Raw genomic sequence first — 26,337 nt, 5'->3', positions numbered from 1 at the left:
CCACCCATATGAGCTAGGTTTTTGTTTTCTCTTTGTTTTATTATTGGCTGAGTTGCTAATATTTTGTTATAAATAAATCTCCCATTTGCTGTCTCAAGGGTCCTTGTCTCAAAAGCCACCTTCTAACAGTCCATATGATCACTGCAGCCCCAGCAGCATCACAAGTGAAGTGTACAAAGTGATAGGAGCCCCACTATACAAAACAACACTATCCTGCCACACATACTCACTCTCATTCTCCTCTAACTGTGGTGGTTTAGGTCCTTCTCTACTGGTAGCCCCTGCCCCTTTGATAAGACCAAAAGAGGTGCAAAAACAATTAACATCCAATTACTGTATATCATAAACAAATCATAACACACAGTTAATGAATTTAGACATTAACAATATTTCCCTATGACATGTTACTACCAGACATAGTTACTCTTAACTATTTACGGTACATGGTTAAACCCTGTTTATCAAATGGGCTCTCCAGTACTTGTGGGTGATGTGCATGTACACCCTGACTCAGGCACAATTAAAGGCAGCCTGAATGGCTGCAGCTCACCTTGGATCTTTTATCAGGAAGAAGGAATTGGCTCCGCACTCCAAAACCCTCTGACAAACAAACAAAAAACAAAGAAAGTGCATCTCACACACAGATAAGTAAAATAAAATAGACAAATAATAATCTAAATTTCTGTGTGTGTTTTGTAATGCTAATCCCTGGTAATCTCTGGTGTGGTGCCTTTAAAGGGCGGAGCCCTCGTTATCTATGTAACAACAACTGAGCTGCGTCAGAGTACTTCCTTTGGAGCAAGCTCCTGAGCTAGTTGCAGGAGAGATCAGACAAAAGATCAGGTCTCCCATCACTGTACAGACTGATACTTGGCAGAGAGCCACCAGTCCGATGCAGTTAGAGCAGTGGATCTGAGACACTGCTGTTAAGAACAGTAGGAAAGAACAGATCTGCAACAGAGTGAGAGCAGACTAGTGACTGCACCTTGGGGAACCCTGATAAAAGGCATAGAGAATGAGCAACAGTCTTGGAGAAGACTGAAAAATAAGAACAGTGAAGGGATCTTGGAAGGGACTGGGAAGAGGAACTGTCCCAGAGGGGACCATGTAATTGCATTGAGGAGGAGCAGTAGACTATTTAAACGGATGGCAGCCTATTAGGGTGTGAAAGAACAGGGCTGCCCAATGAGCCCAACTGTATGAGGGAGTTGTTGTGCTAGTTAGTTTAGTGAGTTGAGACAGAAAGTAGGGTGCAGTAGAGGAGCCCTCACTCTGGAGGACGTTGTAGTGTCGAGAAATGGAAAGCGGTCATCTAAATGCTGATCTCTGTCAGAGCATGTGCGGTAAAAAGCAGTGGTGGCTGGGCACAGGAAAGGTGTGGTGGCAGCTGCAGCCACAGAGCGAGATGTCAGAGAGTCTGTGTGGTTTTAAAGTGAGAGTGTTGAGTCTCAGCATGAGAGTGAGGTGCTGGACACTTCAGGTTGAGAGTGGACAGAGTCCGAGTGTGAATGTGAGACACTGGAGACTTGGAATTGTGGTAGAGTGTATAAGAACCAGTTTGATGGCATTGGAAAGTGATGTAAGGAGCTGGAGGTGGACCAAGTAGTCCGTAGGCTAATTAGAGTCGAGACCAGTAGCCAATGTACAGCAAGGGAGTGCGAGGCTCCAGCAATGGGAGTGAGTCATTGAGGAACGAAGAGGCTCTGTAATACAGTGAAGGAGCAAGGAGGCTCCATGAGTGATTCATCTGGGAGCAGGAGGCTCCAGGGATAAGTGGGAGCAGAAGTATCCTTATATAGTGGATAGGAGAAGAGAGAGAGTCAATGTCATCGAGGTGCAGGGAAAGCCTAGATTCAAGATTCATGATTCAAGATTTCTTAATTTGCCATATACAAAAAGTGTATTGGAATGCTTACTCATTCAGCTGTACCCAGTAACATTAGAGAAAAAAAACACAAATGACAAACAGATGTCATTTAGATTTACATGGACAATAAATTCAGGCGACAGACATCATAATACAGCCAAGACAAGACATAGTGCAAACAGTGCAGTACCTTAAAGTGCAGGTGCTAATTTGATCTGTTTAAGATGTGGACTGCTTGGGGGAAGAAACTGTTTTTGAATCTATTTGTCAGTGTTCTGATACTGCGATACCTCCTACCAGAACCCAGAGGTGAAAACAGATCGTGGCCAGGGTGAATTGGGTCCCAAACTACAGCTCGAGCCCGGTTGTGGCAGCGGTCGAGATATATCTGGTCGATGGAGTGTAGCTCGGTCCCAGTGATTTTCTGTGCGGACCTCACAACCCTCTGTATGGCTTTTCTGTCCTGTACTGTGGCTCCACCATACCACACCATAATACCACCGGTCAGGACACTCTCAATTGTATTACGGTAAAAATTGTTGAGTGTTGTCTTGCTCGTCCCCCACTTCCTTAACTGTCTTAGGAAGTGAAGGCGCTGGTGGGCTTTATTGAGGATGGCAGCAATGTTCTCTGACCAGCTCAGCCTCTCAGTGATCTGGAGGCCGAGGAACCTGAAGGTGCTGACAGTTTCGACTGGAGCCCGGTGAATGATGATGGATGTGTGACGTCCACCATGCCTCCTGAAGTCCACTATAATCTCTTTTGTTTTGCCAATGTTAAGTGTGAGGTTGTTGTTGTGGCACCACTCCACTAGCTCTGTTACCTCGCTCCTGTAGGCAGTTTCATCATTGTTGCTGATAAGACCAATTACTGTGGTGTCATCAACAAACTTGATGATGCGGTTCCTGTTAAATCTAACCACACAGTCATGTGTAATTAGAGAATACAGCCGTGGGCTCAGGCAGCAGCACTGGGAGGCCCCTGTGTTGAGGATCAGAGGGAATGAGGTTTTGTTTCCAATCTTCACCACTTGGGGTCTGCCTGTCAGGAAGGAACCCAGCTGCAGATGGAGTTGCTGAGGCCCAGACCCCTGAGCTTGACCACCAGCCTGCCTGGCACAATTGTGTTGAAGGCTGAGCTGAAGTCAATAAATAACATCCTAGTATAGGTGTTCCTCTTGTCCAGGTGCTCAAGAGTGGTGTGAAGGGCCACTGAGACAACATCATCCATTGACCTATTATTCCTATAAGCAAACTGCAGGGGTCCAGGGAGTTAGGGACAATACTGTTGATGTGTCCCATCACCAGTTTCTCCACTTCATGACTACTGAGGTGAGTGCCACCGGGCAGTAGTCATTCAGACATGATACCTTGGTTGCTTTAGGCAGTGGCACGATAGTAGTCCTTTTGATGCAAAGGGTCTCTGAGGAGATCATGGAGGACAGGGGCATGGCTGAGGTAGAGACTCTTGGCCTGCTAGTCAGCAAGTCAGGGCTAGGAGCTCTCATTATACAGTACAGTATGTATGCCACTTATTCTGGTTGCCCTGATGAGGGGTGTATACAACACCACTCTTGGAGGAAAGTGCATGTAAGGCAAAGTAAATACGTTAACAAAGAAAAGAGAGCAAAAAAGTTCTCCAACAGGTTGTAAGGGGTGCATATAGAGTGTGAGTCAAGCTCTTGTTGCCAGCCACCACGGCATGGCATCACAGTGCATCTTGTCAGTTAAAAGATTAGACTTTTGTTAGGGAGCGAATATGAAGTGCAATGTATGTAACATCTATGAAAAGGTAAAAACTAGCTTGACCAAGTGCACACCCACAGTAAGATGGCTAATACTACTTTGGAAAAAGTTGATAGTTGTAGTGAAATGTAGTATTTTAGTGCTACCTGAGACAAGCGATAGAGCCCTCTGTCACCAGCCTTTTCTATCTGGTCTAGCAGTTAATCAATGTGTAGCTGTCGAACTTGGAAATGGCATTGCGTCTCTGAAAAATCAATGCAGAATCTTTCTCTTTCTGGTACAAGCACTATTGGACTTTTCCATGCGCTATTGGATGGCTCTATCATCACCATCTTAATTTACCCTTAATTCTCCAGAATGCAGTAGGGATTTTGAAAAATAGGCCTGGGATCTATGAGGTGAATGGATTGCTGCACATTTGTAGTATGCCTAGGCCTTTCTGTGAATAGCTTCTGGAAGGATGCAATCATCTGTAAGAGTTCAAACGTTTGTTATGCATTCTGATGTTTCAGGGGTAGGGACTTAGATTGCCCACATGGGTACTCCTTTGCGGTATCTTCATCTGGAGGCATTCTGACCAACAAAACTGGTTTCCTCTTTCTCTCATATCTGATTGGTATAATTTTTGTCTGGAGTGTGATTTTGTAGGTTACAGATCCCATTCAGCAGACCACTTCATATTTCATAATGACCACTTCATAATGACCATTTGCCATTTTGCCAAGAGCTTGTGTTCAGAAGCATCATCTGCTTCTGGAATGTACATTCTCTGGCATTCTTGTCATACCATTGTTTCTGTGTTTTTTGTGCTTCTTCCAGGTTTTGTTTTGCCAGAAGGGTGTATTGTTCCTTTTTGCCCATCATCTACGATGTACTACAGGACTTTGGTTTTCTTTGGGTTTTGGGCCTTGCTACTCTTCCTTCAGAAAATCAAGGGGTACTCTCAATGCCCTTCCATAGAGCAGTTCAAATGGAGAGAGTTGAAGTTGAAGATTGTGGCACCTTCAGATAAAAAAGTTATGGTAGCCAAAAATCTCAGTCAATTTTTCATATCAAATCTTTGCAGCATTGTTTTGAATGTCTGGTTGAAATGTTCAACACTTCTATCAGTCTGACGGTGGTAAGGAGTGGCTATGCCTAGTGGTTATGCCTAGCACTCTATACATGTGTTACAATAGACTAGAATGCACCAGTAAAATCAGCTGCCCCAGTGCCTTTGCTGCCTTTTTAGCTTTAACTGTCTTCAGGGGAAATGATTCAGGGTATCTACAGTATTAGCATAATCACTGATGACTAGAATGTACTGTACTTGTTCCCTGAGCTGCTAGTCTCAAAGGAACCAACTATGTCCATGGCAACTCTCTGGAAGGAAGAATCAATTACAGTCAGAGGGTATAGTGGCCCCTGTCTCAAATCCTTGTCTTGGCTATTTTTTTGGCTTTCAGGACAGGAATTTACAGTAATTACAAACATCTGTATAAAGACATTGCCAGTAAAAATCTCAGTTAAATACAGTGAAAAGATTTTATGTTATCATACATATCTTATTAGATTATATAATTTATATAAAGTAATGCCATCCAGGGCATGGAGTTTTTGAGAGGCAGAACTCTTGTTAGAGAGGTAGCATTGTTAGGATACAACAGCTGAACAGAGCTTGTGAGTTAACAAGATTCAGCTGTGGGAGAGCTAAAAGAGCAGACTGAATACTTCCCTAGAAGGAAGAACATCTCAGGCTGTCAGTCCTGAACTACCCTCAGTAAAGAGAGAACCCATGATAAAGATAGTCTCCCACATATTAGGCATGACCTAATATGACCACTATAGCGGGGTGAGGTGGAATAGCTAGCTGAGATTATAAATACAGCAGCCTCACAAATTATGCAGAGGTATGGGAGTGAGAGTGACCGTACTGGAGGAGAAAAGAGAAAAAAAATGAGTTACTGTAGGATATGGTAAGAGAGCAGGTGCTGGGCTGCAAACAACCCTAGAGAGAGAGAAATAGGCTATATTATTTGACTTCATATTTGTGATCAAGCTAGTGTGAGAAGCTCCAAGACAGAATGTGAGTTGTGTAAGCAACCTGGAGTGAGAAGCTCTAAAAGAGAACATGGGAAGGAGCAGAAGGATACTGGGAACAAAGTCTATGAGAGATCAGGACTAAACCTAGTAATGAGGTTAGGAGTAGGGAAGGCTCCTAGCAGAAGCATGAACATCAAGGGATGGGAAAGAGTAAGAATAAAAGACTCAGCCATTGCAGTATTGGCCAACCAGTACAGCAGTTCTGGCCAAACTGGATTGACCAAGTTGAGGGTCTTACACTGTTACTCCCCAAAAGGGATTAATCAGTGAGTATACAAACTTCAGGTAACTGGGTCTAAGAGTCTGTGAGCTGAGGACACAGTGACATGAGAGAACTTTAAGAAGATGATCTCGAAGGAGATCATAGAGAAGACCAAGGTGTGAGTGAATGTGAGAGAGTTTCTGAGAACTAGAGTAAGAGATAATGTGACACTGAGAGAGTTGTCAAAACCACAAGGCTCTGAGCCTTAGAGTACACATGCTGAGAACTCAGAGAGAGTTGGGAATAGATAAGCTTAAGTGAAGTAAGCATGAGATATAAGTAAGATTAAGCCTTGTCTCTTGGTTGCTTCAACAAGGGGGGCTGAGTGATAACACCACTCTCAGAGGAGAGTGTGTATAAGTTGGGGACACTGGTAAAAATGTAGTAAAACAATGAGCGAAAAAGTTTCCCAATAGACTGTGAAGGCATTTCACCTGCTTTGGACACAACTGTACCGTCACCAAATGGTGTCCACGACCCCCAGGGCATCACAGTATCTTATTGTACTAGGCCCTTCAATGGGTATAGAATGACAAATTTCCTAAATTCTGATTCTATCCGTCTTTGGGCACCAATTACTTCCCCTAGCTGCTCTAAACAGTAACCAATGGTCCAATACAATCTTCTCTTCAGACAGGTCTATTTTTCCCTCTTTGACTTTGATGAATAATTCTGCCAGAGTAGAGTCTTAACTCTGTGAGTCTTTAAAATTAAACTGACTTTCAATTGCCAAGTATGTTCTTTCTGACAGTCGTCTTTGTGTTCATAAATATTTGTCCTCGTGACTATGTTTCCTACTATTTCTGGTATTTCCTTCAGTAACTTCTAAATCCAGTTTTGCAAAGAGTAGGATTGCTAAACTTTCCCTTCCACCTGGACCTGATTAATATGACTGTGAGTCACAACATTAATATATAGTATTTAACTTTGCAGTAACTCATGCAATATAAGTAGATCCCATCCAAAACAATGTCATAAGGCAAATTATTCAAAACCTCAACTGTGAGTCAGTACTTTAGTCACTGAACAAATTTAATGTACATTCAGTAATATCATAATTGCGCTCAGCTTCATGAATGTACTAAATATTGACTTTAACTGTGTCTTTTTCAATTACATCAAATTGATTAACCCATAGTAGTGTCTGAATGGTACCAGCATCTAGCAAGACATTCTCCAATTTACTATTCAATCTGACTCTGTACAATGTCTCTGCATTTTTCTCCCTGACGATTATAGGTACATAACAAAGATAACCCATACAGTATGTACCCTGGTCTTCCACAGTGATAGCAAATTAGAGTGGATTGTGTGTCCTAAGGTTCTTCTGTATATGAACTATGTATGACATGAGAATGAGATGGAAGAGGCATCATCCCTTTCAGGCTCAACCCAACAGGCTCACAGGCAGTATCTACCACTGTCGACTGTCCACTGGCAGGATCATATCTATGTTCACATTTCAGGTTTTAATACCGCCAAGACATTGGTATGACACTGTATAAGGACTTGTGTGTGGGGTGTGTCTGTGTTCGAGGCCCTGCCTAGAACCTGTGCGCCTATTGTGTGCTGCCTCACACAGCCTCATAACATCTTTTAAAAAGAAGACATTGCTGATTTTTTGGCTGTCTGAAACACTATACTTAGGAGTAGTATAGCCATACAAATATGAGGGAAATATGAAGTCCTGTAACATTGTCTCTGATAAATGATAGATCCACGCCACAGTAATTAATCTCAATAACACATTCTCCCCATGCACATTAATTAATCCATCCCCATTGCTAAAGCAATTGTCCTACTTCAGTATTTATTACAATTGTCCCAGCAATTGTCCTACCTCAGTATTTATGGCAGTAACAAATTGTTGTAGTAAACTATGCTCCTCCCTTAATAATTGTCTTGTCTATGGATGCACTGGTGTTTCTGGGAAATTAAGAGAACCTGTAAGCAAGGTAGTAAGCAGCCTAGCACCCTATATAATTAGTGCTAGGTGGTGCAGTCATACAGGAAGCTTGAATAATTCTTGTTTGAGTGGTCTCCCTTTACAGTATGTGACAATATGTTAGAGAGGAATCTGTGAACATTCCTATATAAAATTCGACAACGTTCGAACAGGAACACAGAACATCTAATCATGTGTACATTTATCCAGTTATCGTGTTTTGCCATGTATATGACAAGGACATACTGTATGTGGTTTTAGAAAAATATAATGTATGTCTTCAAGTGGAAAAATAACCAAATAACAGACTTGAATTTGATCGATTAGGTTGACACATGAAATAAATGTAAACGTATTTAACAAGACACAACGGTATATTATTCGTTCTGGATATGCCGTATGTCGTGTTTCGTCATATTAATTACGATATTCGCTACTAGTTTGTGGTGCTATGGATGGAATGCGTTCGGCAATGAGGTTTCAGAGCAGAGAGATGACTTTCATCAGCGGCTTCGGCGCACATGGGAAATCTACTGTATAACTTTATGCAGTAAGGACAGTACTAGTAATAACAGCAGAGAAGAGTTAAGATCGTTCACAAGGACTTGAGGACTTGTTCACATGAATATATAATTCTTGATTTTTGTTTCAGGGTTACAATGCGATGATCGATTTGCCTTTGTGACTGTTTAGTGCAGCGAGTGCTGGAAAAATCTGCGTCTGACTCAGACTACGGAGTGACATGAGATCTGCTCTGGGACCGAGTCCAGCATCTGCCTGCTGATGTTGGAAAATATAGACCCAGCAATAGGGGGTTTAAACAACCACGTAGAACGTAGACAACAACCACAATAAAAAAAACATAATAATTAAATTATAAAAAGGAGATTTAGACCTACCAATAGTCACTAAAAATACCGACATGCCAGCGACAGAAGGGGAGTAAGTACTTTTATTTTTCAAATCTGTGTGCTGTTGTCTCATACGTGTTGGGCGCTAGCTACTGCAAGTTTACTGACCTATTTCGCTACTTTTTTTTTAGCATGACCGCTTGCTCCAGACTTGGGGTTGAGAACTATAAATTGTAAAGACTATACACGAAGTTAAAACTATATCGGCAGGAAATTTGATAATAGTTTTGTTTTGCAATTGTCTTTTTATAGTTTATTTTCTTATTAAAATGTATTTGTAAAAAAAACTCGGTTACGTATTATGAAGACTTTCAATTCGGGTTTGAAATTTCTGATATTTTCTATTATATAAAATAAGAAAAAGTAGTATTTCAGAATTTCAGTTTTACCCACAAGAGTATTGCTAATAACAATGGTTTAGTACGCTGTTGACAAAGAAAAACTAAGTCGTTAATACCACGTCATTTCAATAGCTCCTTTATGTAATTCTCGGGGCTGATCAACTTATTCCCACATTATTCTCTCTTGGAGTCCATTTTCATCGAGCACATAATATACTGTATATGGACACATTGTTCCGATATTCAGACGTCATCACCTTACTACTGTAGGTATTCTTCATTCGTTTCAGTTGTAACAACAATATAATCATTTAAAGTTTCCACAGAAGAACTGCATAGCAACAAAACGCCAAAGTTGGATACACACGCAGCTGCTGAAGAGTTGTTTCATGTGCACTGTTTCATTAACCCTTTTTTTGCCCCATGATGAATATAGTAGTCCTGGCACAGTACAACGCGGTGTGTATACAGTATACAGATGTTCCGATCAGATACGCCTGATGGATTATAACAGTATAAGAGAGTTTAAGAATAGCTGCAAACAAGAGTGCGCCATTCGACTCATCTAGCCTGTTTGATACTGATCCAAAGATCTTGTTTGACTGTTTCTCAAAGAAATTGATGGTATCAGCTTCAACAAAACGGCTGGGTAGCTTTATGCCATAGCCCTACAAATCTTTGCATGAAAAATTGCCTCCCATTTTCAGTTTTAAATGCATATCCATGTACTGTATAGGATTTTTAAGCATACAAGTGTATGATTTGATCGCACATTGATCCAAGGTAGTGAACTAGAGAATTTCTTTACAGAACCGTCTGGTTAACATTAAATGTTCTGTATCACAATAAGTAACTGCAATTGCAATGAAAAGAGGAAGGATTTAATCAAGTTTTATGACAGCACTGTTGCCTTTGTAGTTTTTTTATTTGATTTTGATTTTATTCGATTGGTTTTAATAGGAAGGACATGCACTCTTTTCACAGTAGTTTTATTTATAAGTAAAGGAACCCAAACGATAAAACATTCTGTTTTTAAGAGGGCTTAATGTTTTTAAAGAAAAATGAACTGTTTTTGGACAATGTCAAAATAATTCAAAGTTTATGTTAATACACAGTAAGGTGACCATAATAAATATTAGTATTGAAAGTGTTTTCAGATAATGCTGTATTTTTAGCTTAGATTTGCTTTGTGCAAGACAGATTTATAACTATTAATGCATTTCTGCAGCCAAGTTAATATTTTTGTGTATGAAGTTCAGACTGCAGAATGAAAAATAAATGAAAATATTATATCTGTAAAAAATTAGAAATTTATATATGTAATGGATCTTAAAGCACAGCAATGACCTCTCAGATTCGTGATAACACTAAAACATGTGTGACAGAAATTGTGAAATGGCATCTTTTTATTAAAGGCTTTCCAAAAATGCAAGCACACTGAGCTTAGACTGTAATCTTTTAGTAGTGTAAACAGGCCTCTTCTGTCAGCTATATTTGGCTGCTCAAGTCATGTGGAGTAACTGGAGCTGAGAGTCATGGGCAGAGTCTCTTTAACCCTTTGAGATGGGAGAAAAGAGTTATATGTTGATCCTTTATACTTATTCAGTTAAGAAAGAAAAACAAATTTTTGTAATGTCTTCTATAAAAACAAGTGACAGGCATGTGAGGCTGGCTCAGTGACTGAGCTTATGTGTGTAGCAATGATATACATTGCCTTCAGAAAGTATTCATCCCCCCTGAAAAATTCCAAATATTGTTGTTACAAACAGAATATTTAATGAATCACATTTTCCCTTTGATTCACACAACATATGTAACAATTTTAAAAGGCAAAAATATTTTAATTGTATAAAAAACATATGAAAAATGAAAAACATAAATATCTTGTTTACTTAAGTACTCACCCCCCTGAGTCAATACTTTATAGCAGCATCTTTTGCAGATTTTATTTTTGCTCTGAGTGTTCTTTTTTTTATATATAACTCTGAGTCTTTTTGGGTATGCCAGTATCAGCTGTCATGAAAAATGTCCCAGTCCCTGCCCATAAGATGATGCTGCCACCACTATGCTTCGTGGTAGAGGTGGTGTTACATGTGTCTGCAGCCGTGTTTGGTGTGCCCTAGAAATAGCACTTTGCATTCAGAACAGAAAGTTCAATTTTTTTTCATTAGACCAGAGAATCATTTGTCACATGTAACATGCACTGTCAATTGAGAGACCTTATTAAGACAGGTGCATTTCTTCTGAAATCATGTCAACAAGGAAGTGAGATGTACCTCAGCTTAATTTTAAATTTCATAGCAAAAAGCATGAATACTTCTTATATCAAGACATTTCAGTATTTTATTTTAAATCACATATTAAACATTTCCAGAACTTTGTTTCACTTTGATAGTATCGAGCACTTTGTGTAGATTAGTGACAAAAAATACCATATAAATGAATTTCTATTAATTAATTAAGTTCTAAGGTTTTAGCAAATTGTGATCAAAATGCAAGGGTGGTGAATACTTTCTGAAAGCACTATAAAACCCATTTTTGAAAGATAAAAAGCAAGCTGCCTTGACATTGCTCAGCAATTGCTTCTTGTTCTTACAGCTGTTTAAGAGATGACTGCTCTTACAGAATTTGGGTTTGCTAAATAACCATTTGTTTTCCATGGGGTTGTAGGGGTGCAGAACAATCTACTTAGCCATGCAAGTTGAATCTGTTGAAATCTTTTTTTTCTCTATGCATTTAAAAAAGTGTTATAATCCTATTCTTCCTATATGACCATCAATCTAGTGAGAATTTAATTGTGGCTGTACCATTATCTTCACTGTGAATGCAATGTCTCCTCAGTTCCAAGGGGGAAGATTACTCCACTGCCATCCTGAAACAGAAGCATCGCCCCAACCGGCTAATCGTCGATGAAGCCCTAAATGAAGACAACAGCATTGTCTGCCTGTCACAGGTGCTGTGTGCAAGATATGTGTTTTACATGAAAGATGGGAACAGCTCAGAGGTCTTCTTTAGCTTGCAAAAATGAATCAGCCTTCAAAGGCAACTTGTCTGTAAGTCCACTTGTTAAGACTTCCCAGTTAACATACATCTTCCCAGTTAACAAACATCTCTCACAAAAACATCTGGATATCATGTAACTGATTTCATGCAACACTAAATAAGTACTGTAAAATATAAAAACGAAGTATTACATATTTATTTTCCATCACTGTAAAATGAAATGAAACATTGTGTAAGCTGTTTATTCTGATAAAGGTGTAGTTGCACCTTTTTATTAAAAAATAAATGTAAGGGGAAACTTAGAGTGGCCTTACAGCCCTTAGTTCCTTTGTTCAAGCTTGGGCTTGTGTACCTTCTGTGAAGAGTTTGAATTGCAGTTCTGAATTGCACCCTATATGCACATGTGTGTGTATATGGAACAAGTAAAGCTTAATTAATTCATTGTTATTGAATATTTACTTGAATATATTGTTACAAATGCAGGGTAACGAAACTGGTGAAATTCAGGAATTGACCAAGCAGATTAGTCAATCAGTGAAATAATTATTCATAACCTCCGACTTGTAATTCATTTCTAACAATATACCCGAGCGGTTGGTATAATTAGAGGCACAGGAATTTATTCTCTGACACAGTTTTGGTGAGAGAAGTAAAAATCCAGGTACACTTGGTTAAAACAAATATTTATTACAATGACAAAACACAAACTACACTACACACAACATACAACGTACAAGTTACTTTATGTACAGTATTTACAAACAAGGCGTTTCAGAGGCCTAACATTCTGGTCACCCAGAAAACTCCAGACTGCTAATAAGCATTAAACTCTTAATATGCCTACAGAGGCCACACAAGAGATGAGCTACCTTCAAACTAAAAACAATGCACCCTGCAGTTAAATCTCTCTCTGCACACCGGATTTCACAAAATAAATGGGAGCCTATATCCCTATCCTTAAAAATGCACCCAAAGCAGGAAAGACGTTTCTAACTGAGGTATCTTTTACCCAGGAAACCCAAGTTCCCTAAAAATAACAGAAAAGCATGCTCTCTAACAAGGTTCCATCCAGTCAGGTTTGATTTGGATGATCATGAAGTAGGGGCAGTCGCTTGGCACAAGCTTCAAGTCCTAACTCCTCTGGACTCCTCTCTCTGCTTCTCCTCTTCTTCTTTCTCTCTTCTCCTCCTGTCCTCCTCTCTGAGCTCTATATTGTGATCTTATATTGTGTGTGTCTGTACTTTTCCATGCCCTATCATTAATCCACAACTTCCCTAGGTATTACAATTGTTCAAGGGAGCCCCAGACCTCAGCAAACATCCTCTCTCCTTTAAAGTTAGAAGTGTTTACTCTTTCAAGTGTCACAAACTTTATCTAAAATCTAAGAGACACTTTTCTGTCATCTAAATGTCACACCCTCTGCAGCCAGAGGGCGCTCCTACTCTGTCCTGTCCCTAGTTTCCTGTCCTTCCGTTGTCTCTCTCTCTCTTGGGCTATATATTTCCAGGTCACTCATTCACCTTCGCTCAGCATTGACGTTCGGATGTCCTGAGAGCTGTCTAGCACCAGGTTGCCCCACGTCCGCTGCCTGAGGGCATTGGTTTCTATACAACTCCTGAACTGCTGAGCCCGGGTTAATCCCCCGTTCCGCCGCCACACATAGGGTCTTTTTCGCTCTCCTGCCATTCCACAGTTCGTCCCTTCCGACATCCCTGACAGAATGCTGAGCCTCCTAGTGACCCCGCAAGCGGCGCCTTTTGTTTTTCCGCAGTTTTTTTTCTGGCTTTTTTTTCTCTCAGCTCTCCTATTCTAATCGCGGGATGCCTTTTCCGACTCCTGTGCCTGTGAGCGGGCTGCGGCCTGGATTTCCTTGGGTTGTCATTCCGGCATCCGTGATTGAATGTTGAGATGGCCCGCCTATCCTCATCGCTGGATATCACTCCGGTCATCCGTGCCTGTGAGCGGGCTGTGTGCCTGGCTTTCCTCGGGTTGTCCACTCCGATATCAGCGATAGGGTGGTGAGCCTTTTTTGCCGTTCCTCCATTCTTATTGCTGGATATCACTCCGGACATCTGTGCCTGTGAGCAGGCTGCGGCCTGACTTTCCTCGGGTTGTCCACTCCGATATCAGTGATAGAATGTGAACGTGCCTAGTAGCCAGTCTGCGATATTTTTTCCCGGGTTTTTGTGTTTTTATTCTTGTTTTTTTGCTTGGTGTTTTGATTTTTCACTTCCTGGTTTCCCCCTCTCTCTGGTCCCCCTGTCCCGTGTGTCTTGGAACTTTTGGCTCCTATCTGTTTTTTGTGGTTTGTTTCCTTGGTCTCCCAGGTTTATCTTTGTTGTGTTTTGTGCTTGTATACTTGTCTTTTTTGTTTTAAGTCTCTGGAGCTCTCCTGACCCCCCCTTCCTCTACCCAATAAAGGTTTACACCCTGGAGGAGGGGGCAGCTCTCAGCCGTGGACTCCCGGAGGTTTCCTTTCAGTTAAAACTAAGTTTTTCTTCCCCCCAGTGCTGTGCAGCTCACTTATTTGTATGGGTGTCAGGAGCTGCCCATGAAGGGGGTGGTACTGTCACGCCCTCTGCAGCCAGAGGGTGCTCCTACTCTGTCCTGTCCCTAGTTTCCTGTGCTTTGCTGTCCTTCCGGTGTCTCTCTCTCTGGGGCTATATATTTCCGGGTCACTCATTCACCTTTGCTCAACATTGACGTTCGTATGTCCTGAGACCTGCCTAGCACCAGGTTGCCCCACGTCCGCTGCCTGAGGGCATTGGTTTCAATACGACTCCTGAACTGCTGAACCCGGGTTAATCCCCCGTTCCGCCGCTATGCATATGGGTCTTTTTCGCTCTCCTGCCATTCCACGGTTTGTCCCTCCCGACATCCCTGACACTACAGCTGTAACAATATATTAACATGCTGTGCAGCAGACTGTTATCCAAGGTGCATCCTACCTTTAACCAATTGTCAGGTTAGCAGTGATGTAAGTGGTTTGCAGTCTTACGTGGAAGGATATGCTGTAGTTTATTGATATTCAGTTACTAAAATTAAAGTATACTCAAACAACCGAGTCACATTTCTATAGTTTTACTTCTTTAGCAATGTTTACAGAGCTCCAATGCAAACCCAAATTACTTATATCATATCAAAATCAGACATACAGTACATGTAGGGAAGTAGGCTATGTCCACTGATGTGGTAAAGCAAATGTGGTTTAGTACCCATCTGGATAGTTAGTATTACCACTGGGCACAGTCATAACTTTAGGGGGGTGTCATCATTTACACACAGTCATTGAACAAATCTGCAATTGTCTCGTGCTAGCACCCTAACACAATAGATGAAAGCACTTATGTTTCAATGTACATAAAAAACTGTAAGAATTGTAAAACTGTAAGAACAGTTGGAAATACCAGAAAAGGTAAGCTATGAGGGAGATAAAAAAATATTTAACATGGAAAAAAAATCTCTTAAGACAAATGAAAGAGAAATGGAGTACACTTTGAATGTTTATGGGACCAGAAAAAGAAAATGGAGGAGATGATCCCAAATATTTAGAACGTTTGTCTTGAACTTTCTGACTCACTATGTATGCAACATTTTTACTTACTATGGACGGCTTGTGTGTTCTGGAAGGAGAATATGAGGAGTGCACACTATTTCCCATGTAGGCCTGAGATCCTCTGCTGCACCAGCCTTTTACGCTGCTGAGAGGTTCCATATCATGCAGGCATGAGCTACCCAAATGTATCGTGTGCAGCTCAAGATTTAATTAAAGGTTAGGTAAAGCAGGTTGTGGAATTTATTCATTTCCCATTCATTCTAATGAGCAAAAACAAAAGATAGTTTTGAAAATCCTTGTGCTTCCTGTGGGTGTTTTTGGAGGAAATTTAAAATCCCCTTTGGTTGCAGTCTTACTCCCTCACTGTACCTTGATTAGCTATTTTACTTATTTCACTATTGTTGTGCATTTGCCCAATTATGAGGACAGACTTCTAAGCCACATTTGATTTGCATTCAGAGTGGTTCACAAATGGTCCTATTTTTACAACAAGGACAACACCTGTCTATATTTACTAAATAGGGTCCTTCATCTTTTTTTCAGGTATCAATTATAATAAGTGGTTAATAAAATTTCAAATCCTCACTTTTATGTTAATACCTGTAATTTCTCTTGAGTGTGTTTCATATACATAGAAATATTTCTGAATGTCTTTTTAGATTTATATTTTTTTATGAGACCATTTAAAGTCTGATTTTTTTTCACTGTTTAAAACCTTATCCATATTCAAGTCTCATTCTCCTTTTAAATGTATCCTTTATCAAGGATAAGAAAGATTGCTTTTCCAAGATTACAAATTCCTAAAGGTGCAGTGCCAGGAAACAGAAACAAGCTGTGCTCCTCTCCTTACATCTTTTTGTTAAATGCTTGTCACTGCAGAGTAAGATGGAGGAGCTCCAGCTGTTCCGTGGTGACACAGTCCTTCTGAAAGGAAAGAAACGCAGACAGACAGTGTGTATCGTTCTGACAGATGACACCTGTGCTGAGGAAAGGGTGCGCATGAACCGCGTCACCAGGAACAATCTGCGGGTACGGCTAGGTGACATAATCAGGTAAGCAGTATCAGCGAATGCCACATGACCACTTGGTATTGTAAAGTGATCGGTATCAGTGAATGTCATTGGTCCCACTACGATCACCTTCAGGTACGCAGTATCAGTGAGTGCCCCATGGTCACACTTCAGTCATCATCTAGTGAGCAGTATCAGTGAGTGTCATGTGGTCACACTTCTTTTAGCTTCAAAGTTCCTTTTCCAAAATGTATTTCAGGCACAGACCTTCATCTTCAAATAAAGTCATCTTATTTCAAGCACTGGAGCTTCATGTTTAATTATAAAGTTAAAACAGTGGTTGCTCATGCTACAAATCTATTCATGTACATACTGTAGAAAAGCATGCAAATAATAACTGTGTCTATGCTATATTAAACCATGTATATTTTAAATATATATAGCATATATTTATATAAATATTATTTAAAGATGCCCCATTCAATTTTTAGTATACTTCGTCCTTCATAAAACAGGTTAGCAAGTAAGCAAAAAAACAATTTGTTACACTAGTTTTGAGGAGCTGGGGTAAATGGTACTGTACCTCATCTCTAACCAATGACTGATTCTTTGTCATACTGTAAATACCTTTCTTTAAGTTAAATCAGCTAAAGATTTTGTTTTAGGTTCTTATTGTTGCCTTAGAAATACCCGTTTCAAATTCTAGTAACAAATGTGATTATAAATGCCATTGAAAATTTTCCATGTAGAAAAATGTTGCCAAGAAAAAACCTTTTATCTCCTTCATTAAGTACTTTTTGTGCTGAGAGAAGTTTATTCTGACCTTTGGTTTTATTTTTACTTTCGGCTTGTGAGCAAGCCAATGACTGTATAAAATTGAATTTCTTGCAAAAAATGTTTGTCTTGGCTGCCACCAGTGAGGAGCCTCGATTATATTGCCTTCAGGATCAAAACTGTTAAAACTCATGATTTGCCATAATATAATATAGGATCTCTAATTGCATTTTGATATAACTGTCGTATACATCACATTATTTAATACATTGTGTCATTCCAGCTTTTATTATAAATAAGTATTTTTATGGTACCTTCTATTGGTTTCATTCTGATTAGTGCCGTAAACCTGGAGTATCTGTCATTTTAAATAATGTAAATTATATTTTTTGTGTGATATTGGTATTAGTGTGGACACTAAATTGTCTTTATCTTTGTGGTAATTCATTAATGTTAGTGAACATGACTTAAAAAAGTTGAATTATGTTTAGAATGTGTCCAGGGCTAAAAAAATCAGAGATCTTACCTTTTGTTAAGATGGCCAGGAAACTTGATGGAAAGCAAACAGAGTTACAAAAAAGAGAATAAAGATAAAAACATGCCTTTCTGTGCCTTTTTGAAGCAATATGTTTTGTTTTCTTCTGTCTTTCTGCAGTATACAGGCCTGTCCTGATGTAAAATATGGAAAAAGGATTCATGTGTTGCCCATTGATGAGACCATAGAGGGACTTTCAGGGAATCTTTTTGAGGTGTTCCTGAAGCCTTATTTTCTAGAGGCATACCGGCCTGTTCACAAAGGTAGATTGTGTGTTCTGTATTTAATTTTGATCACAAATGCTCTGGTGCATCACTGCTGGTATTAATAAGTGAATTTATTTCTGCATCCTACCATGTTGCTCACAACAATAACTCCTTTGTTTGCTAGTGAGAATGAGGTAGGGCAGGCAAGCTCCTCCAGCCTGCACAATGACAAAACCCTTCAACACATAGCAGTGCCTAAAAAGGACAGTTAGTGCCAACTGGAGAAGCCACACATCTCTTGCTGATTTCATGGCAACCAGGAAGACCCTGGAGATGCCGTTTCAAGGAGAGTCCCCATTGTGCACCCCTTCTTGAACATGGTTTAAACTTGTGACTTATATTAAATGGAACTTAACCTGCATTTAGGGCAACTGCCTTACTTCTGAGTGGCCAGTAAAGAAGCCTGTTGTCCAGTTTTTAATACTTAGAATTACAAATTGCAAACAGATGTATTCATTTCTGTGGTCTATGATATCATTGATGGACCTGCTCTGAGCATTTACATTGACTTTATGCCAAACACACAGCACTATTTATTGACATTTTGGGATATAGGACAGTAAACCAAAACTGCAGATTAGCGACACACCATTTTAACTTCTGACAAACTGCACTCAATTATACAATTTTATAATGTAACTCTACACTACCCTTCTGATGGTCTCAGGAACAATGTTAGATGCTGTTCCAAGTACATTTAGGACTTCATAATTTCATTTTCAAGGCAGGCATTGAATTTGTATATTTTATGTGGACATGGCATAATTTAAATCCTTTTTCTGCCTCTGTCATGCTTTGATTGATCCTGTTGTTGCTCCTTGTCTAGGAGACATTTTTCTGGTCCGAGGGGGGATGCGTGCAGTGGAGTTCAAAGTTGTAGAGACTGACCCCACCCCTCACTGCATTGTGGCCCCAGACACCATCATTCACTGTGAGGGAGAGCCCATCAAGCGAGAGGTAAGGAAGGTATTGAAAACAAATACTGCAACAAAAGCCAGGAAGCTGCAATAACAGAAATAATAACTAGAAATAACATTTGCAAGTTATTACAACAGTTAGACACCTGAAAATATTATTAAATTCAAGTGTATTCATGGCACTAGATTAGTGTCTGCCACATGTTAGCAAAACTAAGTAGCCTCTCAAAATTGTGTGAGTGACACACTCTGCTTTTTAATCTGTGGGTATCAAATGGAAATTCAAGTTTAAGTTGCTATAAAAGCCTGCCTCTAAACATACTAAACATAACACTAATAGTAGTATTTCAGGGTATGGCCCTAAAATGGTAATCCAAGAGGTCTAAACACATTTAAAGAACTCACAAGGACTATAAAAGTACAGACATTAATATTGTAGACCATCTCAACAAAAATACATTCAGACAGTTACTAAAATCCAGTCACCAACTTACACTTTTCGGGCCTGACCAGACATACCATTCATCGTACCCATTTGACAATGTGAAATTATAATCCTTTCACTAATTATCTAGTTGATTAACTAAACATTACACAGTGTGATTTTATTATCTGATAATAGGAAATACAAGCTATTAATAGCCTCTAGACGCAAGTCAGTAGTCAAGTCAGTCCAAATAGATTTTGATTTTGAATTATAGAGTGAAACATACAAGTCTGTGATTGGGTTTTTTAACCTGACAGGACCTATGAAAAATTAAAAGGGTAGGGTCTGAAACATTAGAATTGTTTATTGATGCAATCTGATATCCAGCCTGTAAAATGAAATACTCCCCATAGTTGTGTTTTGTAAAATGCTGTCTGATGGGAAGTACTTTTAAGTGTGCATTTTAGAAAGAGAAATAACATAAAGTGTAGTATCTGAGAACACTACAATCAATTATGGTAACACTATAGTAGTAGTAACACTTCAATCAGTTATATATTGATAGTGTCTTTTATTGCAGGGCACCTCACAGTGCTTAACAGGAAGAGAGAAGGGACAGTGGCTTAGACACAATATACCTAAAACAATGCAATTCAATAAATAGTCTTTTAAACAACTGTGCAAAAAAATGAAGTAGAAAGTAAGGAGTTAATGAGTGAACTACATGCCTTTTCTGCATGGCCACCAGGATGAGGAGGAGAGCCTGAACGATATTGGCTATGACGATATTGGTGGGTGCAGGAAGCAGCTTGCCCAGATTAAAGAGATGGTGGAGCTGCCTCTGCGACACCCAGCCCTCTTCAAAGCCATTGGTGTGAAGGTGAGTGATGCTTTGTGACTGTTACAAATGAAAGGCTACAAATGAGAGGATTTGCATCATTGGTCCTTGAAGCTTATTGGTTATAACTTCTCAGGCAATAACCAATGAATCAAATCAATTCATATTATGGGTGGAGCTGAATAAAAATCTTGTTGAAATTCTGTTTTGAGTGATACAGTATGTGTAGTGGCCATTTAAAAAACAATCAGGATTACATCTGGAGTTTTCAATGCCCATATTTTGTGGCACTGCCCTTTAAATTATACCTTTTATAGATAGATTGATGTTAGTATTTGGGGGACAGCAGTACAATTCTTCTGTATGAAGGAGTTCTGAGAAAATAAATGATCAAGGAGAGTCTGCCAATCTCTGGCTAGATCATAGAAGAGTTGAGATGTGATGATTCTCTTCAGAGATTGAAGATTCTTCACTCATCAAGATACATCAAGATTCTCCAAGTGATTCGCAATCTGCTTGTGCCAGTGGACATGTTCAAAGAGGGTTCAAAGAGGGTTTATGGAAGATTATGTTGAAGCTCCAGCCACTAATATAATGCTTGGACAATTAGGACATCACAATTCAGCAGTAGCACTAAATGTGAGTCTCAGATTATGTGTTTTTCTCTGGTCTGTAGCCCCCCCGGGGGATATTGCTGTATGGTCCACCTGGGACAGGTAAAACTCTTGTGGCTCGGGCTGTAGCCAATGAAACAGGAGCATTCTTCTTTCTGATCAATGGTAAGTTTTTGAACCAACAGAACTGCTCATCAGCCTTATCATGAACATTTATTTATGAGCACATTTTTACATTTAAACTTTCAGTAGTGATTTACATATTTGCAAAATGTGGTCTGTATAAATGCCTTTAAATCACAGCAATGGCTTATTTCAAGCAATTATATACATTGCATTTACATATAACTGCATAAGAATAGTTATAAATGAGAGGAGGCTATTCAACTCATCTAGCTTGTTGTTTGCTCAATAGTTACAGTATTAGAGTTCAAAAATATGGATGGGCAGCTTGTTTCAGACTCCCACAAGTTTTTGTTTAAAGACATGCTGCCTGCTCTGTTTTGAACGCACTTTTGCATAATTTTCACTTGTGTCCAATATGTTTGTTTCACTTTTCCTTCTGAAAAATTCCATTGTTTTTGACAAAGGTCATGGCATGTAAGAATTTTAAAGACTCCATTAAATTTCTCTCACAGCCTTCTCTGTTCAAGCTCTGTTGAAGACTAAAAAGGTTCAAATCATCTAGCCTATCATTGTAAGACAATCTTCTGAGCCCAAGAATGTATTTGGTTGCTCTTCTGATTTAAAGAGCTGCAATATCTTTTTATATCTGGATCTATATCTTTGGATTTCCTTTACAGATTCCACAGTATTTTCTAATCCTCCTTTTTGTATTGTCTGTGAATTATTTTCTAGCTGTACCACAATCTTGATCATTGATATCAGTTACGAAAAGCAGTGGTCCTAATGAATAGAGATCCCTGCAATTATTTATGTACTATCTACTATACCAGGGGTCGGCAGGCTTTCAGGAGGGGCATTTTACAAGTTACCTCATGCACTTATTGTTAAAAATATGCATGCCACAGATACATTTTATAAAGTCAATAATAGCCCTACTTACATTTTGTTTATCAATATGCAATATTAAAATGTATAGTAATAATATTTAAAATTAATAAATTTATATGCATATCTAGTGTTATCCTTGCCCTTGCTTTCCTGTGCTGAATTGTCCAATTTCAGGCTCATAGCTTGACACTTTACACAGCTTACAAGCCTCTGAGTATTTATTTTTTGCTTGGCTATGAGGGAAAATAGGCTATAGGGAAAAAAAACGTATTCATATTTGAAAATGTCTGTTCACAGAGGTGCTTTGATCCAAATGCTGAGAGTAGTGAAATACCACTTTCTTCAAAAAGTAAATGTGATTGCTTTCAGTAGCCTTAATTATTTTTTGCAGATCCTGGAACTTTGAGGTCCATCAGTCTGAGCACTGCCATTCAATTAGCTGTATTTCAAAATCCTCAATGCCCATTCACTGAAACACTGAAAAAAAACCTAAAATCTGACACAAAATTCTAATGCCAATACCAAGTTTTGCAAGAAATGCCTTCCATGACTGTCACAGTTTGATCTGCACTCCGCAGACAGAGATTGAGTTTTTTCATTTGTGTGGTGATGTCGGCTAGAAACATGAGTTTTGCAACCAATTTTTCATTGTACAGTTTCGATGTACAATATAGAACACAAACAGCTTGGTCTTTATGTTGAACAAATTCATATTTTTCTCTCCAAAAAGGCTATAATGAGTGACCATCTAACTTTGCTTTCTTAGCAACTGCCATTTTATCCAAAATGTTTGACTTTCCACTTAAATGTGTAAAATGTTATCAGCGGCATGGATTGTGAGCTTTCCATGTGAAAAAAATAGGGTAGTCCTGCTAAAAATAATGCATTAAATAAACCAAATTAATTGTTTTTTCTATGCCAATGAGCTTTCATTGGGTAGCATATTGTAGAGAATCACAGAAAAATCAGTCAAATAATTTTTTATAATTTTTAACCTAGTTTCTTCATGGCTTATTAGAGTTTTATTTACACATGCCACTTTCATTGGAGAGGCCATGAAAAATAATAATAATTGCCATAGGTTGCTGACTCTTGTATTGTATTAATAGTATCTATAATGCTTTAGTAGTATTAATAGTATCTATAACCTTTTCACTTTTTTAAGGATGACCTGGATTTTGTGGCAGGTTTTATAAATGTAGTTTGGCTATTGACAGTTTTCCAGAATGCTTCTCATATTGCATAGTTCACAGAATACAGGCTTGATGACCATTTTATCAGAAATTTACAGTTTGGTGACTGCTGATTAATTTGTTCTCTGAATCCTACATGTGATGACAAAACCACAATGTTAAAAGAAATATAATATTTTAGTAATGCCTGTTTCTATAAAAATATAACATTTTTATATTCCTAAGCGTGTTTATTCTAAAATATTCACACAGGCCCAGAAATCATGAGCAAGCTGGCAGGAGAGTCAGAAAGCAACCTCAGAAAGGCATTCGAGGAAGCAGAGAAGAATGCCCCAGCTATCATTTTTATCGATGAGCTGGATGCCATTGCACCAAAGAGGGAGAAGGTAGGGCTGGATTGGACTGGAGTATTGGCCTTTATACACAAATGTTCAATCATAAAGCAGAAATTAATGATGATGAAAATTAAGATAAAAAAACAAGTGGCAACAAAATACATTATTTAGAAAAATAATGTACTGTACAGCTTTCCAAGTGCCATAGCTATTAGGTTACCCTTGGTCATCCTCAGAATACCAATACCTCAGGATACCTTGTACATTACTTGGTTCCAAAACAGGTGAAAAATTAAGTAGTATGTTTCTGAATGTAACCTCATGTTGAGGAATTTTACAGTTCTGAGTGCTGTGGACTGTTCATATCTGGGGTTTGAATTTTTCAGACCCATGGGGAAGTGGAAAGGCGAATTGTTTCTCAGCTTCTCACTTTAATGGATGGACTCAAGCAGCGTTCACATGTTGTTGTCATGGCAGCCACAAACAGGCCCAACAGTGTGGACCCAGCACTGCGCAGATTTGGTAGGTGTGAGAAAAAAAATCAGAAATACTTATAAACTTGGCTTTACACTACCCTTTATGTCTTCTTGGCTTGATATGAGTCATTTTAAAATTACAGAGGCTCCATTGAGATATAAAAATAGTTTTTTCGTTGCGATTATCAACAAACAACCCTATTTACAGATCACCATGATAGAAAGCAAGAGGAACCACAGAATCTTCAGAATCACATTCTTTCCACACATGATCCTGAGGCTGTTACAGTGTCTTGCAAAAGTATTCATACCCTTTAAAAGTTTTCAAATGTTGCTGGATTACAAATGGTACTTACACATCTTTTCATTCTCTAATCTTGTGAAAGTTAGGCTACTATTGTTTTTGTTCCTTCTTCAGGACGATTTGACAGGGAAATCGACATTGGGATCCCGGATGCCACCGGGCGTCTAGAGATCCTGCAGATTCACACCAAGAATATGAAGCTGTCTGACGATGTAGATTTGGAGAGGGTGAGCAGACAGGCCACAGGGGAAGACTCAGAGTGTTGTATACAAAACGCTGTAAAGAAATAACAGAAAAGGTCATACCCTTTAGGGTGATCAGCAAGCAGCCAAATATAAAACTAGCTCATTACATGATTTAAGTTTTGCATATTTTCTGTCATGTTTGCTCCTCTCGGACTCTGGAGAACACATTTGAATCTTCACAGCAATTGTTAGAGCCTCAGCTAGACCAATAGTCATAGCTAGTTAATTAATACGCCTACCTTGTTTGAGCTTTTGTATTTTGAACATGCTTTCCTTTGACCTTGTTCATGGATTTCCCTTTTGTTTTGTTTCTATGTTTTCCTTTCTACGAATTTGGCTTTGCAAACTTTGACCTTGCTTGGGGTTTCCCTGGTTCTTTGTTCCCATGTTTCCTTGGTTATGAACTTTGCTTGAGCTTGGACTACATTTCTAGAATTTCCTTTGGATTCCTTGGCTTACCCCTGCTCACTCACCCTAACTGTCGGCTTGTTTGCCTGCTTGCTTCACCTACACGTGGGCTCTCCACACTTTCGTGGACAATGCTCTCTCCCAGGTAAGAGTAGTGTTATTACATTTTCACCCTTGTCATGACAGATTGCCACTGAGACTCATGGGCATGTGGGCGCCGATGTAGCTGCACTCTGCTCTGAAGCTGCTCTGCAGGCCATTCGGAAGAAAATGATTCTGATTGACCTGGAAGATGAGACAATCGATGCAGATGTCCTTAACTCACTAGCTGTCACAATGGATGACTTCAGGGTATGTTTATGTCAGAGGGTCAAAGCTTTGGTCGGGGAAAACCTGCTTTAGAATGTTTAGTTTGGCTCTAGCCACTGATACAGATTGCAGAAACCAGTGAGTCTTCCAGGACAAATGTGCAGAGGAGAACAATAAAATAAAAGCACAGAAAATTTGAGCGCTAAAAAAAGTTAAAAAAAACTGATGGAACATTGTGTAAAAAATAAACTTACAGTAAAACTACTCCAAGTTAAGAACAAAAAAAGGAAGAAGACCATTTGACCTACAGTATCTAGTCCATTTGGTAGCTAGGTACTTATTAATCTAATGATCTCATGCAGTTGTTTCTTCATAGAAGTCATGGTACAAGCTTCAACAACATGGATGAGTGCTTCAGTTCAAGAAAAGAACATGGTGTCTTCTTAAAAATTAGATGCAGGCAGACAGTAATAAAAGGGTTAAAAAGAGTTGCATGTAAAAAATATAGCTATGTTATGATTCAAGTGGACTATATTAATGAACTTCTTGAAGAGAAATGATTGGAAACACAGTCCCACTATTCTCTGCTCATGTTTGTCTTCTTATCAAAGGGGTTACAGCGCATTGCATTGTACTAAAGGCCCAGTTCCTGTTAAGGAATTTTATTTTGTTCTTCTGGCTTTCTGTCTGGCAGTGGGCACTTGGCCAAAGTAACCCTTCTGCTCTGCGGGAGACAGTGGTGGAGGTGCCCCAGGTGAACTGGGAGGATATCGGAGGATTGGATGAAGTAAAAAGGGAGCTTCAGGAGTTGGTGCAGGTAATCAATTATTCTTCCTCTTATTATGGATTCATAATACTAATATGGCTAATGTCTCACAAATTATTCTTTTGTCTGTTCCTAAACTGATTAAAAAAAAAACGATATATTGATATATTGTTGCGAATTCGGGTTCTTGGGAT

At 39.2% G+C, this 26,337-nt stretch overlaps 1 protein-coding gene across 3 annotated transcripts in view; it reads left to right on the top strand.

Annotated features, from left to right (window-relative positions):
- The first annotated feature begins 8,675 nt into the window (after positions 1 to 8,675).
- The window catches only part of LOC148820928 (transitional endoplasmic reticulum ATPase), a 32,343-nt gene continuing 14,681 nt past the window's right edge, over positions 8,676 to 26,337 (top strand). For 2 of the 3 annotated variants that reach the window (XM_088932480.1, XM_088932478.1), the window contains exons 1-12: positions 8,676 to 8,843; positions 11,995 to 12,106; positions 16,592 to 16,764; positions 18,152 to 18,294; positions 19,124 to 19,254; positions 20,390 to 20,521; positions 21,156 to 21,258; positions 23,553 to 23,686; positions 24,022 to 24,157; positions 24,530 to 24,642; positions 25,255 to 25,419; positions 26,072 to 26,194. In XM_088932480.1, the coding sequence (XP_088788606.1) occupies positions 8,824 to 8,843; positions 11,995 to 12,106; positions 16,592 to 16,764; positions 18,152 to 18,294; positions 19,124 to 19,254; positions 20,390 to 20,521; positions 21,156 to 21,258; positions 23,553 to 23,686; positions 24,022 to 24,157; positions 24,530 to 24,642; positions 25,255 to 25,419; positions 26,072 to 26,194 (1,485 nt within the window). In that variant the 5' untranslated portion in view covers positions 8,676 to 8,823. The other variant, XM_088932479.1, reaches the window with a different exon arrangement.

The sequence above is a fragment of the Atractosteus spatula genome, chromosome 14, assembly GCF_055471065.1.
Source record: "Atractosteus spatula isolate fAtrSpa1 chromosome 14, fAtrSpa1.hap1, whole genome shotgun sequence".
Lineage (NCBI taxonomy): Eukaryota > Metazoa > Chordata > Actinopteri > Semionotiformes > Lepisosteidae > Atractosteus > Atractosteus spatula.
Note: the sequence above shows the minus strand (reverse complement) of the source record. Positions and strands in the feature narration are given on the sequence as shown.